Raw genomic sequence first — 17,585 nt, 5'->3', positions numbered from 1 at the left:
GCAGAAAAAGCTTTACAACTCACTCTTGAAGGAACACATTGCCTCTTTCATTAACACTAAAAAGTAACATGTAAACCCACAATTGCCTCAGCCCTAAATCAGGTGTCAGCCACTACACTAAGATTATAACAAAATGAGCTGAAGACCCGGTGAAATCAACCCCCTCAAATTCTACCCTTTGCTAAGCACCAGTCTCTAAGTTCCGGGAAGGCGGCCGTCTTTGTCATTACATCACCAACATGCAGCACTATGCCCAGCCTGCATCATTAGCTGCTCCAAAAGGACTACTGACCTGAACTGAGCTTATGGACGAAATTCAGAGTCTCGGTTATTACACTTCTGTCTTGGGATTGGCCCTAACTACCTATGCATTTGTTTATTTACTATTTTAAAAGTTTGGTCAATAGTGTGTTCATTTTTTTCATTCCATTCACCAACCATTTTCCCATCTTACATGTTTTGACCTGTCCCAGATACTTCATATCAACATGAAGAAGCAGCCTGATCTCCAGCAGGATCTCGTGGAGAAGTTGTATATATAAACCAGCGATAATTAAAATAAAGATAAAAAATGTCCTAGGAAATCATGCTCTGGATAGGAATAAAACGCCACAGGGGAGGTGGTCTGAGCAGAATCTAAAGAAAATGGGAAGAGGCCTCCTAGAAAACCAGGCACTCAACATTTCTGGGGTGCCATTCTTGGACGTCAAGCAGAAGAGGGAGTTGATCAGATCTGCATTTTGGAAAGATGGCTAATGCAGCCCTGCAGAGGGTATGCTGGTGGGCGGGGCAGGGGAGACAAGGCTCGGGCCCAGCTGGAGGCCTGAGTTAACAGAGGGCAGTACAGATGGAGAGGAAGGAGCTGAAGGTTCTTGATAAAGACAGCCAGGACCTAGTGAGGAGCAAAGAAGGTCGTTTCTAGTTCGACTACCAACTTTCTCAATTGGGAGACACTTACGAAGGACCGTGAACAAAGATTTTTAAAACTACATGAGAACAAATAGACTTCTCTCTCCCTTTCTAGCTTTTCTGGGTCAGAGGGAAGGGAGCGGTTTGATTTGTTTACCCTCTTTCTAAAGAGGACTTGAGAACTCAAAGAAATACACACCTGTAACAATACTTGAAACAGATGAAGAAACAAGGGGGAAAGGAAAACAATGACCAGAAGCGCCTATACTTATGGGTGGCTCAGAAGTCAGGCTCTGTTGGGAGTAGGCCCTTTCCACGTAGTATTATTATGAAGCTCAGCAGAGAAGTCTGGGCTGGAAATAGAGATGCGAGTGACAGCTGAAGCAAATGGAGGGGTAAGATCAGCTGTGGAGTCATGGGAAGAGAAAAGAAGGAAGCCTGAGCAACAGAAGTTAAGATGTTTGCAAGAGAAAAAGGGCTAACAGGGACACAAAGACAGAGCAATCAGACAGCGCAGAAGTGAGCCAGGAAAGAAGGGGGTCACCGAGTTCACGGTCGCATAAAGATTTAAGAAGGCAGTGGTCATCCTTGATGAGTACTGCCCTGGGGTCAAGGCGGAGGATGAGTGACCGAGGAATCTGATCATTGGGAACGCCACGGAGCCCTTCGCCAGAGCAATTTCCCTGGATAGGCGAGAGGGACAGGATTTCTATTTTAATAGGTTTTCCTAAGAGTGAACAGGAGGCTAGAAGCGGATGAAGTGAAATTAGAGCAATGGCGAAGGAAGAGTAGGAGATGGTGCTCCTACAGGGGAGTGCACGCCAAAGGTGGGTTCCACTCAGGTGGGAAAGACAAGCACCCGTCAAGGACAAATAAACCTTCTTTGCAGGTGTATTTCTGTCATAGTTACAGCTAAGCTTGCAGTTCTGTTTCCCGTTATTTACGGATTGTTTGTGCCAAGTGTTCTTTTAAACACTGTAAGCTTCATTAAAAAGGAATTTCATAGCACAACCAGAGGGACCTACAACTAGAATATACAACTATTTACTGGGGGCTTTGGGGAGAAGAAGAAGAAGAGAAAAGATTAGCAACAAATGTTAGCCTAGGGGCCAATCTTAAAAAGAAAAAAGGAATTTAGTTTTTGAAGGATCCTGGGGCTATTACTATATTTTATTTCCATGTCAATGAGCAGTGAGCAATTTTCAGCACAAATGCACAAGAATCATGAATCACATTCTATCTCCCTTTTTCAGGTTAGAAGACTAAGACGTCCTCAGAGGATACAAATTATGGAGCTGGGTCAGTATACCACCCAGGGTTAACTAAGAGACTGAAGAAGAGGGAAAAAAATTGTTTAAAGAAGAACAGAAACAATGCATCACACAGGTAACTCCTGTCAGCCAATTCCAATTTTTAAAAACTTCTTGTAATAGAAATACGCCTGCCATGGCTCTGGACTTCTCCAGAGGTAAACTTCTCAGACCCAACCTCCTCACAAAATACTGAACGAGCCAGTTCACCTACAGACAACTGCTCATTTGGTTTTCAGAAACCCTTAATTCCCATTTAGATTTCAGAGAGAACAGAAAGTTTTCAGTTTTCTTTGTTTTCAGAAGTGGTATCTCCTAGGACAAACAGGCATTTCCCAGAAGTTTTATCTTCCTTTCAAAGAAACATCAAGAGATCCTAGCCCCCATGCTCACGCTGCTACCTTATGGTAGAGAACAGCCCGACAAGGACTGGCCCCTCGGACACGTCTGCTCAGTGGCACAGAGGAGCACGCACAGGCTTTGACGTGATTTTGAATCCGGCTTTGCCCTTGACTGGCTCTGCACCTGGGGGCAGGTTCTGTGATCTCTTTCAGCCTTCATTTTCTTGTAGGTATTAAGACAATACTATTACTTATCTCACAAAATTATGAGGATTAAATGCATCTAGGAGGGTGCTGGCATAGAATAAGCTTTGAAAAATATTAACTCTATTACCCCATGTAAACCTTCCACGTGTCTGAAAACCAACTCAATTCCACCTCTGCTGGCACAAGAGGCCCTTTCTCCCCACTGCATGCTGAGTCAGTCACCTCCCTCTCTGATCCGATAACAGACCCACCCAAGCACAAGTGCACTCAGGATGTGCCGCTCCTTTGTCCACACTCGTGGTTTACTGCGTGTGTATGTGTGGCCCCCGTCTTGAGGGCACAGCCTAGGGTGTATCCCCTTCTCACTGGACACACAGTTCTTAGCACAATACTGAGCATGTAAACAGACAGTCGTTGAAGACTTAGAACCCTGTGATTTTAGAATCCAGTACTACCTACAGATCTCCCAACTCCACTGATAACCAATTCAAAAACTGAGACTAACGAAGTTAAATGGCTTCCTGTGAAGGCATCAATTGTGTGCTTGGCTGAAGAGGAAACCAGGCCTCCTGCCTTGCAACCCAGGTGGCTTTTCACCTGTGCCGGCAGCTCTCGCGTGAAGCAGCAGCAGAGTGGAAGTCCACAAAGGCCTCCACGCGCCAAAAACACCTGACCTGCCTGCGTTAGAACACTTAATGGGATGGGAAGATATGCTTATCCGCCACATTATCCAAACACGGGAGGGTCTCGGGAGCATTACGCCAAGGAGATCAATGGCCGTTCCTCTGCTGCCATCTTCTGGGCACAGAGGATTCCCACATAGGGCTTATTTTCGCTGGAGAAACAACTTTATTCCATGAACATTTAACCAACGCCTACTACGTATTAGGCCCTGTGGTGTGGAGAAAGCCTAACCACAAAGCACCTTCTAGAAGCTCATGATGTCGTGACGCCTACTACGTATTAGGCCCTGTGGTGTGGAGAAAGCCTAACCACAAAGCACCTTCTAGAAGCTCATGATGTCGTGACGAAGAGAGACAGCGCAGTCTAGCTGGTTAAACCAGTCCTAAGAACCCTGAGGAGAGAACACCGGTTTCAGCCTGGGGCTGGGGGAGCAGGCAGCCAGGCGCGCGTTCAACCTGCAGGAGTTCTTCTGGGAGGGTGGGCTCTGTTCGGCAGAGGGGGACGGAGGCCGTTCTGGAAAGCAGGCTGGGCAGGAACAGAGGGGGCTCCAGTGGAACACGTTCTGGAAGCGTCTGAGCCACCTGAGCACACAGAGGGACGCAGTTACCAAAGACGCGGAACCCGCACAGAAGAGCAGCGAGGAGGGGGGAGGGAAGACAGTGTCGCTCTGGACAGGCCGAGTCCCGAGAGTCCAGTGGGCATGGGACCCTTCAGCAGGAGTGTCTACCCTGCCCAACGCAGCGTGATTCTGAATTTTGTCTAGAAACTGGTCCTGTGGGCATACAAGAGCAATGAGGAAACGTCTCAGTTCACAGGGATGGGAAAACGTTCACTTTCACTAAGATTCAGTCTGATTGTAGTTTGTCATTAGGAAACGGCTTCTACCCCGACCTCAGTGAACCAGTCCCTTCATTTTATAAGCTCCTGTTCAAAGGCCAACTCAAGGAGCAATCTACCCCTTCAGCTACCTAAACCAGCTTCTCTCTGCAATTGCCCTAAACATCCAATGATTTCTTCTTTAACTTAAATATTATGTAACATTTAAGAGACAAAAGATATAAAGAATACAACCACTACCTGTGTACTACCATCCAACTTAAGAATAATTTTACCAATATCAGTTTCCTCTTAAAAAGAGAAGCATGTTCTTACTTCTTGAAATTCTTAATTGTCCTCTGCGGCCCTAACCTCTTGGCTGGGATCCTTAAGTCAGTGCACATGTTTAAATTCATTAGGAATGAAGAAACACCAAAGAACTTCCAAACCAGTTATTCTGAACACGACATCTTAGTCTCAGCATCCACACCACCACCAAAACAATGTGTGCAACCCAGCCCGTTTCCCCCAGAACCAGCAGCAAGAGAAGAGGACTCAGAGTGGAAACACGCATCCAGGACGTCAAAGCTGTCAAGCAAAGAAATTTCACCTACTGCTTCTGCTGTTCCATGCCCAGAACTCGCTGATGTCTCAACTCAGCACACCAGAGTGAGCGCCCAAACACAGAGGGTGCTAGCAAACAGGAAAGAGGCTTATCTCAATTCCCCAGACGCAAAGATCAACTTCCTGTGCCTGGGATTTCCACAGAACCAGGAACGCCAAGAAACTCCCACTGCCAGCTCAGATCATTCCAGGTGAGAGAGGTCAAGCTCCTCAGACACACCTTGCCACACACCTGCACAGAGCTTTCCCAGAAGCCCAATTTTCCACCAACAGGTGGCCACTCCTCCGGCTGTTCTCCCCTAGTAAACACCAGAGCTCATTTTACGAGATTATTATGAGCCACTGTCTTTTTCTAACATGGGAACATCAACCAGCAGAAGAGGAGGGGGGGTTGAGTGGAGGCACAAAATTTTGGTCCCTCCCACGTGTCACCAATACTCTCAGCTCTGAAAAAAGAACCACTGTATCAGAAGGAGATTAACTGTAGCACATGGCTGATAAGAGCTGTGAGGAGCAGGCGCTGGGTGACTGCTCACTTCACTCTGAAGTGGCTGGGGACTGGAAAGAACCAGCAGAGGCTCTGCTGCATAGGGCACGGCTTCCTGAGTGTGTCCTGAGGGGGAGGGCAAACTTTTTAGGCCCCCACTTCTGAACTGATAGGTGGTGTGCTGCGGAACTGTGTGACAAATGCTACTGTCTCTGGAAAATGAAGTGAGTTCGAGGCTCAAGTCGTGTTTAGCAACAGAAATACAGGAAAAAGATAACAGACTTTACATTCAGGGCCCTTAAATCTTACTGCAGTAACTCTGAGCAGGCATCACCCAGGTCTTTCCTAGAACTGTTCAGAGGCGCTAAAGGGTACCAGTGGTGTTTTTAAACAGCTTTATTGAGATATAGCTCACATACCCATTCGAGTATACCACTCAGTGGTTTTTAGTGTATTCACAGTTACGCAATCACCACCACAATCAATTTTAAAACATTTTCTTCACCCCAAAAAGAAATGCCATATGCATTAGCAGTCACTTCCCACTCCATGTTTTTAAGTATAGATCAACAGCAGCACACTCACTGGCTAAAGGGTACTACACTGGAGCAAATCTAAAACACCATCAGCTTCAAGATGCATCACAGCTTTATTCACCCCAAGAAAGACAAAACAGTGCCAGTCACACAGGCTTTTTTATTACCTTTTCATCCGTAATTTAATAGTTATTGAAAGGCATCTTCTAAACTTACTTAGACATACTTTGTACCAGCAACACACATAACTCAGCGGAAGTAACAAGAGGAATACCTATGACCAAATTCACTCGTGTGCAGGAATGACAACTAGCAATAAGACACCCTGAATTCAGAGAGATGAAATGTGAACAAGGTTCACCCTACAATCAACAATACCCAATATCCATAGTGCACAGTATGGAAACTGCCTTCGCTAACTTAGGCAGGAGAGGAACCATACTAAGCATAATCCGTGTAAGCTCATAAGCTAACAAGTGACTAACCACATAAGCAACCCAGAAGCCTCCAGAACGGCAACCTACTGCCATATACATTTCTCTCTCTTCCTATTCAATATTAATAGTTAGGAAGAGAGGGAACTATTTCTATCAGTAGAGAAAAACTTGCTAAGTTCAGCACTGCTGCAGTCTTTTAGATAGGAATAGGAAAAGAAAATACTCATTTTTTTTTTTTTTTTAGGAAGAATAGCCCTGAGCTAACTATTGCCAATCCTCCTCTTTTTGCTGAGGAAGACTGGCCCTGTGCTAATATCCGTGCCCATCTTCCTCTACTTTATATGTGGGATGCCTACCACAGCATGGTGTGCCAAGTGGTGCCATGTCGGCATCCGGGATCCGAACCGGCGAACCACAGGCTGCCAAAGCAGAACGTGCGCACTTAACCTCTGCACCACTGGGCCAGCCCCAGAAAGTACTCATTTTAGAACAAAAACTGAGAGACTGGAGGAACCTGTGGACTCTGTCTTGTAGACTACCTTTTTGAATTGACAGCTGCCTGTCTTTAGCTTGGAGACAGAGAGGTGAGCCAAATGATGTTTAAAAAACATGACTCGGGAGCCAGCCTGGTGGCACAGTGGTCAGTTTCGAGTGGTCAGGTTCGAGTGCTCTGCTTCAGCAGCTGAGGTTCACCAGTCTGGATCCCAGGTGCGGACCTACACTGCTCATCAAGCCATGCTGGGGTGGCATCCCACGAGCAAAACAGAGGAAGATTGGCAGAGATGTTAGCTCAGGGCCCATCTTCCACACCAAAAAACCCCAAAAATCCATGACTCAGAGTTTAATTACATAGTTTAAATTTCTAACATTCCAAGGATGAGGCCAAATTAATTTTATGACAGCTTCACATTAGCAGGAACAACTACCTGGCTTGTAAAGACCCCAAGGGATTCAAGGTCGCTAAGTGAGGCATATACCACTCAGCCAGTACTGACCACATCCTGACCAAGCAAAGCAGAGTCGCGTGTGGGCTATTTGGGGAAAGACAGACAAATTTTAGTTTCTTGTGGAAAAAAACTATTTTACTCATTTCTATAAAGAACAGGCACTCATAAAACAGATGTAAAATTCAGGCGTGGGGCTGGGGGAGAGGGAAAAAGCTGGAGGAGAAACAGAGCAAGAGGATCAAAGGCAGACACTATCAGACTCTAATATTAGCCGAGGGAACTGTTTACATTTTGTTGCTAAGGAAACCTTGGAGCTTTGGAAAGTCAACCCAACTGCGGCTCTATTGTGACAGCTGCTGCCTGGCCCCGACAGCCCTGCAGAGCCATCCACCAGCTGCTCGCCACTTGCCATTTCTATCCGCCCTCTGCAGCCCGTCAACCCCTTCACCATTGCCGACTCCGTAGGTTTCTGCAGCCTCAGGAGCGGCCCAAAGACGGACAGACGGACGGCAGTGATTCGAGGGCTATGGGGCGGAGACTGCCACATTCCAGCTGCACATTAAGAGGGACTGGCCCCTGAACCAAAACCGTTCTTCTTAAATTCATAAGAAATGCTTAGTGAGTTCAGTGAGGAGGAAAAAGAGGCTTGAGTGAAGACCCCTGTGCCTCCGACTCCAGGTGTGACGTTAGGAGACCCCTCAGCATTTCCACCTGAAAACAGGGAGCATCGCTCCTGTCCCCTTTCGTCATGCAAAGAGAAGACATTCGAGCACACCTGAGCTTTTGAGGGGGGAAAAAAAAAGAAAAGGAACTCTGTAAATCTAAGATCGTGCCCTTCTTAAAAGTAATAAGCTGTTTCAGAAGTCCTCCCTGAGCTTACGTAGCAAAATCAGAAACTGTCTAGAATCCTGCAAACCTTGCATCTCTCGACTATGGTGTTCACGCTTCCATGACCATGGCCACCTTCACAGACTTCAGAAGGCCATGAGAGAGAGAGCTGTCCTTGGAGTTGATGTTTTCAAGCTCTCCTGCTCCCCCTACTCGCTCCCATTATAATGGTAACACTTTATCACTCTGGAACTTTGGAAAATACAGAAAAAACTAAAACAGAAAATAAAAATTACCCATAACCCTACAGAAAAATCCAGTGTTAACATTGCCATGTTTATTATTATTGTTTGGTATCATCATGTATCCTTTTGTGTCTAGCTCTGTCTATTTAACAATACATCTGTAGTTAACAAACCGAGCAGAGAACTGTTACCACGGGATGGAGAGCCAAGACTGATTGCTGGCGCCCTGGGATGTGCCCACTTATCCCCTCTCAGAACAACACATTCTTAGAAAAGGAAAGCCAGCTGTGCAGGTCCAACGGCAAGACCATGTCCTCGTCCTCGCGCCATTACACTGCAAATGGAGGCTATTTCTGAGAGGTGACTTTTCCATTGGTCAAGTCTTGCTGTGGCCAGTTTTAAAGCACCATTTATCCCAGTGCTCACTAATTGTTTCCAACTGGACCTGTGAATGCAGGCTTCAGGCCTCCATCATGGTTTCCCAGCAGGAGCCAAAACGCTTCCACAATGAGCTGATTACAGAGAAAGCTGCAGCTTCAAGAGAAGAATTAGCACCCAGCATGCTCTTTCAGGAGGAAAATTTAGCTGTTTTCAAAACATGTGATTTTTTCTTCTTTCAGCTTATGTTTGTCTAGAGGGAGAAACTAAATGGCTCTAATTCTGTAAAGGCTTAAATGATATGTTTCATTTGATCAAGTCATTCCCCAGCTGAAAATACTTGGGTGGTATTCCATAGCTTTGAGAACAGAAGCTCAAGTTCTCAGCACAGTACAGATAATAATCTACATGATTTGGTTCCTGCCTACCTCTCTAGCTCCACAACTTCCAAAGTATACCCAGTGGAATACCAGTCTTGGGTTTCTGTGAAAAACAAAACAAAACAAAACTATTTGATGGACACAGAAATGTGGAAAATGCTGCAAATTCTAACCCCCCACGCCCCACCCTCCACCCTCAACCCTGGAGAGGAATGATCCTGAGAAAGCTTTTGAGTAATCCTGTTTAACTTTGCCTAACTTGTTGTTTCATAAATCCATCTGGCAAAAATTGCTTTTTTTCCCTTCATTTATTTCACACAAGACACTTTCAGAAATGCTACACTGGCCTTACCTTCTCCCAGCTTCAGGCATATGGAACTCATTCCTTGAATTTCTCGTGCTCCCTATAAAATACCATCCTCCTATTACTCCTCAGAGTTAACTTCCAGTTGCCTTTCCATACCCAGCTCCTCTCCCCTCCTCTGGCACACCCCCTCTGTCACCCTGCTCGGCTGGTTTACAACCCCTCCTCTGTGCCACTGGCAATCTGAACACACCTTTATCACAGCACTTAACAACTCTCCTGGAATATCTGATTTGCTTGTTTGCCTTCCCACAATAGACACACTTAAGCTCCTCAAGGGCAGGAAAGATGTTTCTCTTTGACCTTGTGTCCTTAATACCTCTGTGTCTGGCGCATGGCAGTCTCTCAATAAACAGTTGTTAGATGCTTTATATATGTGGGTTCCTGTTTAAGCAGGACTCCGTATACATATAACACTGTACTGTTTGCAAAATCCCTTGGTCTTAAGAACCACTCCTGATTCAATGACCTGTTTCTATACATGAGTCTGCCTTTAGCACAACTGGTCAGTTCTAATTATTGTTCCCAATTGAAACAGTCTGAGGCTTCTGTTCTGCATTCAAAGATTCCGTTACACGGTGGGCTGCACCACTGAGTCTCTCAGAACCTCAGCTCCTCAGGGTCATCGCTTCCTTCAGGGTGTGCCACGTTCTGTGGGAGCACCTCAGGGTCATCGCTTCCTTCAGGGTGTGCCACGTTCTGTGGGAGCACCTCAGGGTCATCGCTTCCTTCAGTGTGTGCCACGTTCTGTGGGAGCACCTCAGGGTCATCGCTTCCTTCAGGGTGTGCCACGTTCTGTGGGAGCACCTCAGGGTCATCGCTTCCTTCAGGGTGTGCCACGTTCTGTGGGAGGACGTCTTCGGTAGGGAATGTTTTCCTGGGTCCCTTACACCTGGGTCATACATATGTTTCTTCAAGGTGCTTCTGAATTTCCTTGTGCCACGGTCTCAGGGTTTCAAGAGTATAGACCTAGTGTCCATGTTAAATTCTTGGCTTGGAATTTCCAAATTATACGGGTATTAAAAATTTTCCACAAAGATTTTTCTGTCTCTGCCCGGACCCTTGGATAGACCCCCTTCCTTGACACTTCTCTGGGCCATGGGCAAAGCACCTTTCCATGAATTGGGCAGCCCTCTGAGAATTCTAGCTTTCTATAGGTTCTCGGTTAGAGCTCCCAGGCTAGTCATCAAAGCCACGCTTCCTACACCAGGGCACGGCATTCAGGTCTGAGCCTCTGGACCCTAAGGTCCACCACACAGGTCTCATACCAAGCCTAGGCCACTTGAACCCTCTGGCTTTGGGTTCTCTTCATTTTGTAACCTGGGAGTCCCTTTCATATTTCTAACTCAACTATATTTCCCTATGTTTATAATGGGAAAAGGGTCCTTACAAAGTCCACATACCATGCTGCTGAAACCATTCTCCCGAATACATTTTGAGCCCATTCACTTTTCTCCATCTCTCCTACTACCACCTCAGGGCAAGCCACTGTTCTCTCTCATGTACCTTTCTTCTGTAGTGCTCTCCTTAACGGTCATCTCACATCCATTCTTGTCCATTCTTCCCCTGTCCAATTCATGTGCAATACTGCAACCAGAGTTTAAAAGCCAGAATTTTAAAAAATATGTCAGATTATGTTATTTTTTGCTTGAAATCTTCTATTGGCATATGACCCAGCAATTCTACTCCTACGTATATACCCAAGAGAAAGGAAAACATATGTCCACATAAAAACTTGTGCATGAATGTTTATAGTAACATTATGCATAATAGCCAAAGAGGGAAACAACCCAAATGTCTACCAACTGATGAATGGCAAACAAAACGCAGAGTATCCACACAATGAATAGTACTTGGCCGTAAAAAAGAATAAAGTACTGACACACGTGACAACATGGATGAACCTCGACAGCATCAGGCTACTGAAAGAACTCAGTCACAAAAGACCACATATTGATTCCATTTCTATGAAATGACCAGAATAGGCAACTCTACAGAAACAGACAATAGATCAGTACTTAAGTTTTGTTTTTTTTAAATATTGGCACCTGAGCTAACAACTTTTGCCAATCTTCTTTTTTTTTTCCCTGTTTTTTTCTCCCCAAATCCCTTCAGTACATAGTTGTATATTTTTTTTAGTTGTGGGTCCTCCTAGTTGTGGCATGTGGGATGCCACCTCAGCATGGCCTGATGAGCGGTGCAATGTCCACGCCCAGGATCCGAACCAGTGAAACCCCAGGCCCCCAAAGCAGAACGCGCACGAACTTAACCACTCAGCCACGGGGCCGGCCCCAGTACTTAAGTTTAAGGGGAATGCACAGATGGGGGCCGGGGGCGATAGCTAAAGAGCATGGGATTTCTTTTTATGGTGGTGAAAATGGTCTAAAATTGATTTTGGTGATGGTTACCATATCTATGAATATACTAAAACCTACTGAACTGTACACTTTAAACGGGTAAATTATATGGCACGTGAATTATCTCTCTACAAAGCTGTTCAAAAAAATTCTCCCAGTGGCTCATCACGGTTCTTAGCATACAAATTCCCAATCCTCACCACTAGCTGTAAGACGTGGCATTCTACAGCCCCCTCCGACTCCGCGGGCATCATCTTAGACTTCTTCTTCCTGACTCACTGCACTCCAGTCACAGCGTCTTCTCTCAGTTTCCACGAAGGACTGAGCACCTTCCCGCCTCAGCATCTTTTCCACAGCCAGATCTTCTGCAGGAACGCTCATCCCCTTCTCTCACCGAGCTACTGTTTGTAGCACTGAGCACCACACTCTCAGGAAAAGCTTCTCTGATGCGCAGGAGAAGGGAAAACTTCTGCAGCACAGGAAGATCTTCTGCAGCACTGTCCTAACAACTCAGACCGCCTCTGCAGAGCATGCAGCACAAGTGCACTTTGTTCAACGTTTGTTTTTCTTTACCAGCACAGACATTTCCCAGGGCTGAGACCACATTTGCCGGGTTCCCTGCTATATCATCTGGCTTTACCATAGTACTTGGCAACGGCAGGTGCTCAACAAATATTTTGAAAAGAACGAATACCAGTACATCGCAAGTGACAGAGCCCAAGAGCTCCTCATTTAGGATCTTCCTATTTACTGATCTTGTGCCATTTCCCTGTTTATTTCATTATCTAAAAAATATTATTTATTATCTAACAAACATCTAATATCTCCCTATTATCTTGTGCCATCCCAAAAATGCACTTATCTTTTTTGTTTTTAAGATTTTATTTTTCCTTTTTCTCCCCAAAGCCCCCCAGTACACAGCTGTGTATTTTTAGTTGTGGGTGCTTCCAGTTGTGGCATGTGGGACACTGCCTCAGCATGGCTTGATGAGTGGTGCCACGTCTGTGCCCAGGATCTGAACCAGTGAAACCCTGGGCTGCTGAAGCGGAGCACGTGAACTTAACCACTCGGCCACGGGGCAGCCCCTAAAATGCACTCATCTTGATATACCACGTTCATATTATTATTCATTAACATCTTGACTTAATTCTTTCATTCTTATACTTGCCCTTCCTTGAGGAAATACATCCTAGTTATAAGATGTGCAACGTAGCAGGCACTCAATAAACATCTGTGGAGTGAATAGAGCAAAATCAAAATCTGTAGGAGGTGCTATGTGATTGATCATAGGTTATGAATTCCCAGAAGACAGGGACCTCTCTCTAGGTTTCTCTACATAATGGCTCGTGCAACTAAGTATTTAATAATGCAGCTGACAAAGAACCTGATTTAGCCATCCTTTCAGGGATCATGATCTTAATGATGAATCTAACTCATTCTACTTGTCTCAGCTCAGAAATATTTTTTAAAGCAAGTTTTTTTCAGGTAATGAAAGATTATTTTTGCATTTAGTTTCTAGATGAAACTAATAGTATCTAAATTACATCGAGCTGTTAAATAAATAGGCATTAAACATCCAAGATTGATTTACTAAAACTTCCTTGGCTGGAAGCCAATTAAAAGATGACTACTTTTGGCTCTGCAACCTGTTAGCCCAGAAAATTGATTTTCTTCAACTTTTATGTAAAGAAATTTTTAAAAAACGAAGGAAGGAAAAGAAAGGAAGAAGAAAAACACTAGTTTTCAACTCACTTAGCATCTCCCCTCTATTTCTTCTCCAAATGTGTTGTTTTAGAGCTGTCTTTATAATAAACATCTAAAGAGTTTAACTCGTATCTTGTAGGTTATAGGATTTCTTGACTCACCACACATATATACACTCACAAATAAAAACCTCCTTCCTTTGGATATTCACGGTAAAATGAAGCCAAACTGAAATTTAAATTTTGATAAAATTTCACCTCTTTTTCTACTCTTAAAAAAAGGATAATTAGGGGCTCAGTCTCTAAGCAGATCTGAAACTCCCAGGAGTGCCTTCTATCTTTTACACTTCTCTCAGTGGGAGTAAGTGGCCCATTCTCCTTCGTCACATCTTCCAAGGTCTCTTAATCCTCACAATCGAAAAGTTCTTCTAAGCTTCTGCCTTAAATCTCTCCTATGTCAATCCAGGACTGCTGCCTCATAATTTTTCTCTAAAGAAATGCAGAGTAGCCAGTTACTGTCCTTCTACCATATCATTATATACTATTCATTTCCTTTTCTAGTATTATTCTCAAATTAATTAAAACTTTATATCCTAGCACTATTTCTCCAAGCGTTTTATTATACTATTGCTTTTCTCTGCTTCTACCATATCATTATATACTATTCATTTCCTTTTCTAGTATTATTCTCAAATTAATTAAAACTTTATATCCTAGCACTATTTCTCCAAGCGTTTTACCATACTATTGCTTTTCTCTGCTGCCAGAGAAGTCATCATGGACGACCGGAACAAAACCAGAGATCCTTCTCTGTGCTCAGGTTCTCCAACACAGAATGGGGAAATAATGCCTGACACTGATCTTTCGTATGAGACAAATAAAAAAAAGATATGCCTATATCCATAATAGAGTAAGAATCTACGTTAAATAAATCAGATACAATTAAGTTCTCCACCAAGCGTCTCCCAGAGGCAAAGTATACATCCCAGACTGTAATACAGAGATCTGCTTTCATTATTTGAGATTGAGAAAAGACTGCACACCCACTCCCTTATCGCCGACCTCAACGCAGAAGCCCACAGAGGAGATGGGTGCTGCACATACCTCCTCCTGTCCCTGGCTTCTGCAGAGGAGTCTGTTCCAGGAGTGGAGAGCAGGGTGGCAGTTGTGACCCCATTGGCAGTGCTGGGTGGAGGGCGGTTGGTGATCACGCAGAGCGGGGTGCTAGAAGAGATGCTGTCTGCTGTTTTCTCTGCTGTTGAGTCAGCCTGGGATTTGTAAGGAGTCCTGAAACCAGAAAAGACAAAAGCAGAAAGAGAATGGTCAGGATGCTACACAACGAAGCACCAGCTCAGGGACAGAGGGCTCGAAAGAGGCTGAACTGGAGGAGCTTCTGGCTCAGACTTTGTTTGTTGATTTCTTTTTAAAAATTCTGAGCTCTTAAATCTTAGAATGATATGATTATATTCAGTCTGATATCCTCTGCCTGAGAAGTTATGTTTCTAAAATCATTTTTTTGCCAGATTAAAAAAATTTTTTAAAATTAGCTATGGCACAAGGCGGGAGGGTGACAGACATATGCAAGAGTGCTTTAGATGCGTCCTGAGTACCATCTGGCCTCCACACATGCACAGAGGCACGGCCAACACGAACACGACACTCGCGTCACTTACAGGATTGGTCTCCCTGCCCCTTACTGCTGGGCAGGGAGAGTCTCTGCGGTGGTGCTCAGCCTGCACTGGACGGCCGTCCTCCCGGACTACCCAGAGACCTGTGATGGACACTCCACCACCCCAGCACGGTTAGCTCTCCCTCACCTGGCTCAGCAACTGCTCCTTCCGTTTAACCGAATGCCTGACTGCCTGTAGCATAACTGCACGAATGAGAAACTGAAACACAAACTAACAGGATTCTATATGCAACCTTAACTACAGACTTTCCAACAGCAAGCTGTATAATTAAACTCATTTACATGAAAACAAGATCTTTGTTTCTTAACAAAGAGTTGAGAGCAACCATTGGCTCTCCACCCAAAAGCTATCATTTGTGATGTCACAGCTTGTTGCTGGGGTAACAGAGATCCAAAATTGATACTCACAGAGATGGGAAAAACAATGAAAATAACAAATGTTAAAAATCTGTTTTTTTTACCTCCTCACAATTACCAGTAATGCTTAAAAGTAGCTTTAAGCTCACTTTTAAATAATCACATTATTAGAATAAGTTTGAAAAAAATGATCAGATCATAAAAATCTAAATAAGGTACATAGATGCAAATATAAAAATAGAACAGTTCTGAAGCGGTATCTAAAAAACACAGCCACTTCTCCAGAAGCAATTAATGACGCGAAAAAAGGTGAAATTTTATATTCACTTTTTAATTTAAAAAAAGGTAAATAATTCCTTAGACTTACAAGGTATCTATAGGAAGTACTAATAAAATTAGCCAGAAACAAAGCTATAAAAAATTATACTTATTAAAATCTTACTTGAAATTCTTTTTAGATTAACAACATATTTTGGTCTTTGCAATTTCTTATGTTGTAGAAATGCTAAGGAGTTTATTTTATTAAATCATAGAATAGGACTTTACCACTATTTGAAATGTGGTGTAATTTACAAGTGATTGTTAGGAGCAGAACAGGAAAAGCTCCAGAGCAGGCACCAGGGCTCTGGAGCCTCCTGGGGCTGAGTTTCAGCCACCTGAACCTCTCTGATCTCTTGGTCTGTAAAATCGGGTAACGATACTGTGAAATGCAGGGTCTCGTGATGATTAAATAAAATAATATATGTAGAACACTTAGTAATGCGCCGGAATAAAATATAGGCTCAGTGGAAACAAAATAATGAGACGAGCTCTGAAATGGACACGCGTAGGTTCAAATCCCATTTCAGCTCCTCACCAGCTGTGTGACCTTGGACAGACGGTTAACTTTTTGGTTTCAGTTTCCTCATCTGTAAAATGAGAATAAAATCGCATACACTGGAGGGCTCTTTCTAAGACTAGAAATAATATATGTGTGCCTGAGACGGCTAGTTGCCTAACCCATTTTCATTTTCCTGTTCTTCTTTACCCACAGAATCTGTGTATTAAGGGCAGCACTGCACCTAGTTCAACATCCACATTTTCCAAAGTCTCCCTGGCTGCTAGAGACAGCCAATGAGACATAGCAGAAAACTAGTGCTTTCGGGAAAATTCTCATTTCAGAAGCATTCCCTCCGTGCATTTCCCCTTTTCCTCCTTCTTTCTGCTTAGAATGCAGCTATGATGGGTAGAGCTCCAGCAGCTATTTTGGACCATGAGACCACCCATGGAAATGGAAGCCATGATCTAAGGACTGTGAAGCAGACAGAAAGAAGGAATCTGGATCCTTTACTGACTTTGGAGCTGTGTGCCAGCCCTGCCTATTCTGGACGTTCTTAAGTGAGAGAAAAAAATAAACCTTTATCATATTTAAGCCCTATTATTTGGATTTACTATTATACCAGATCCCAATGTAATTTTTGTCCAGTATCTAACCTGAGCCTGGCACACAACAGGGTTCAACAAATGGTAGTTATTATTTTTCCCCACTGTTATTAGCTCTTAATAGTTAATCAAGTAACCTCTCTGTCTCTTGGTTCCTTCATCTATGGGAATAATATTTACCATGTCCATGAAAATGGATTATTATGAGGACCTAATAAATTTCTACATAATTATACAGTATTATTATTAACAGTTCAGCATAAGGTTATCCCTCCTGGCCCAATCAGTGACACCACTCACTGTAGGGAAAGAAATCTAGTAAACTGACAAACATCAATCAGGCGCCACCCTCAGAGGTGCTCATGCAGCAACATTATCATGATCCATGTTTTTCATCTTCTTTGTGTCAGTTGTAGAAACAAGACCCAAAAAAGGAGTCCCTGTGCCATACCACAAAGAAAAAGGTCTCTGACCAGACATAAAGGACTAAAACCCACAGTGAAGCCGACAGCTGGAGTGCCGCTGCACTTTCACAATGACACTCCGCCATGCTGCCCTCAGAT

General features: G+C 44.0%; 1 protein-coding gene across 28 annotated transcripts in view; it reads right to left on the bottom strand.

Moving 5' to 3' along the window:
- PPP1R12B (protein phosphatase 1 regulatory subunit 12B) overlaps nucleotides 1-17,585 on the bottom strand; it is a 205,930-nt gene that overhangs the window by 101,024 nt on the left and 87,321 nt on the right. For 23 of the 28 annotated variants that reach the window (XR_011434255.1, XR_011434253.1, XR_002805100.2 and 20 more), the window contains one exon: nucleotides 14,658-14,840. Coding sequence is in view for 20 of the 28 variants with exons in the window: in XM_070255901.1 (XP_070112002.1) it covers nucleotides 14,658-14,840 (183 nt within the window). In the remaining 8 variants the exon portion in view is untranslated. Of the gene's footprint in view, nucleotides 1-4,881; nucleotides 5,273-9,177; nucleotides 9,228-9,481; nucleotides 9,674-14,657; nucleotides 14,841-15,370; nucleotides 15,553-17,585 lie in introns of those variants that run through there. The other 5 variants (XM_070255909.1, XM_070255907.1, XM_070255912.1 and 2 more) reach the window with 5 other exon arrangements.

The sequence above is a fragment of the Equus caballus genome, chromosome 30 (assembly GCF_041296265.1).
Source record: "Equus caballus isolate H_3958 breed thoroughbred chromosome 30, TB-T2T, whole genome shotgun sequence".
Lineage (NCBI taxonomy): Eukaryota > Metazoa > Chordata > Mammalia > Perissodactyla > Equidae > Equus > Equus caballus.
The sequence above is the reverse complement of the archived record's forward strand: the minus strand, read 5'-3'. Positions and strand labels throughout refer to the sequence as shown.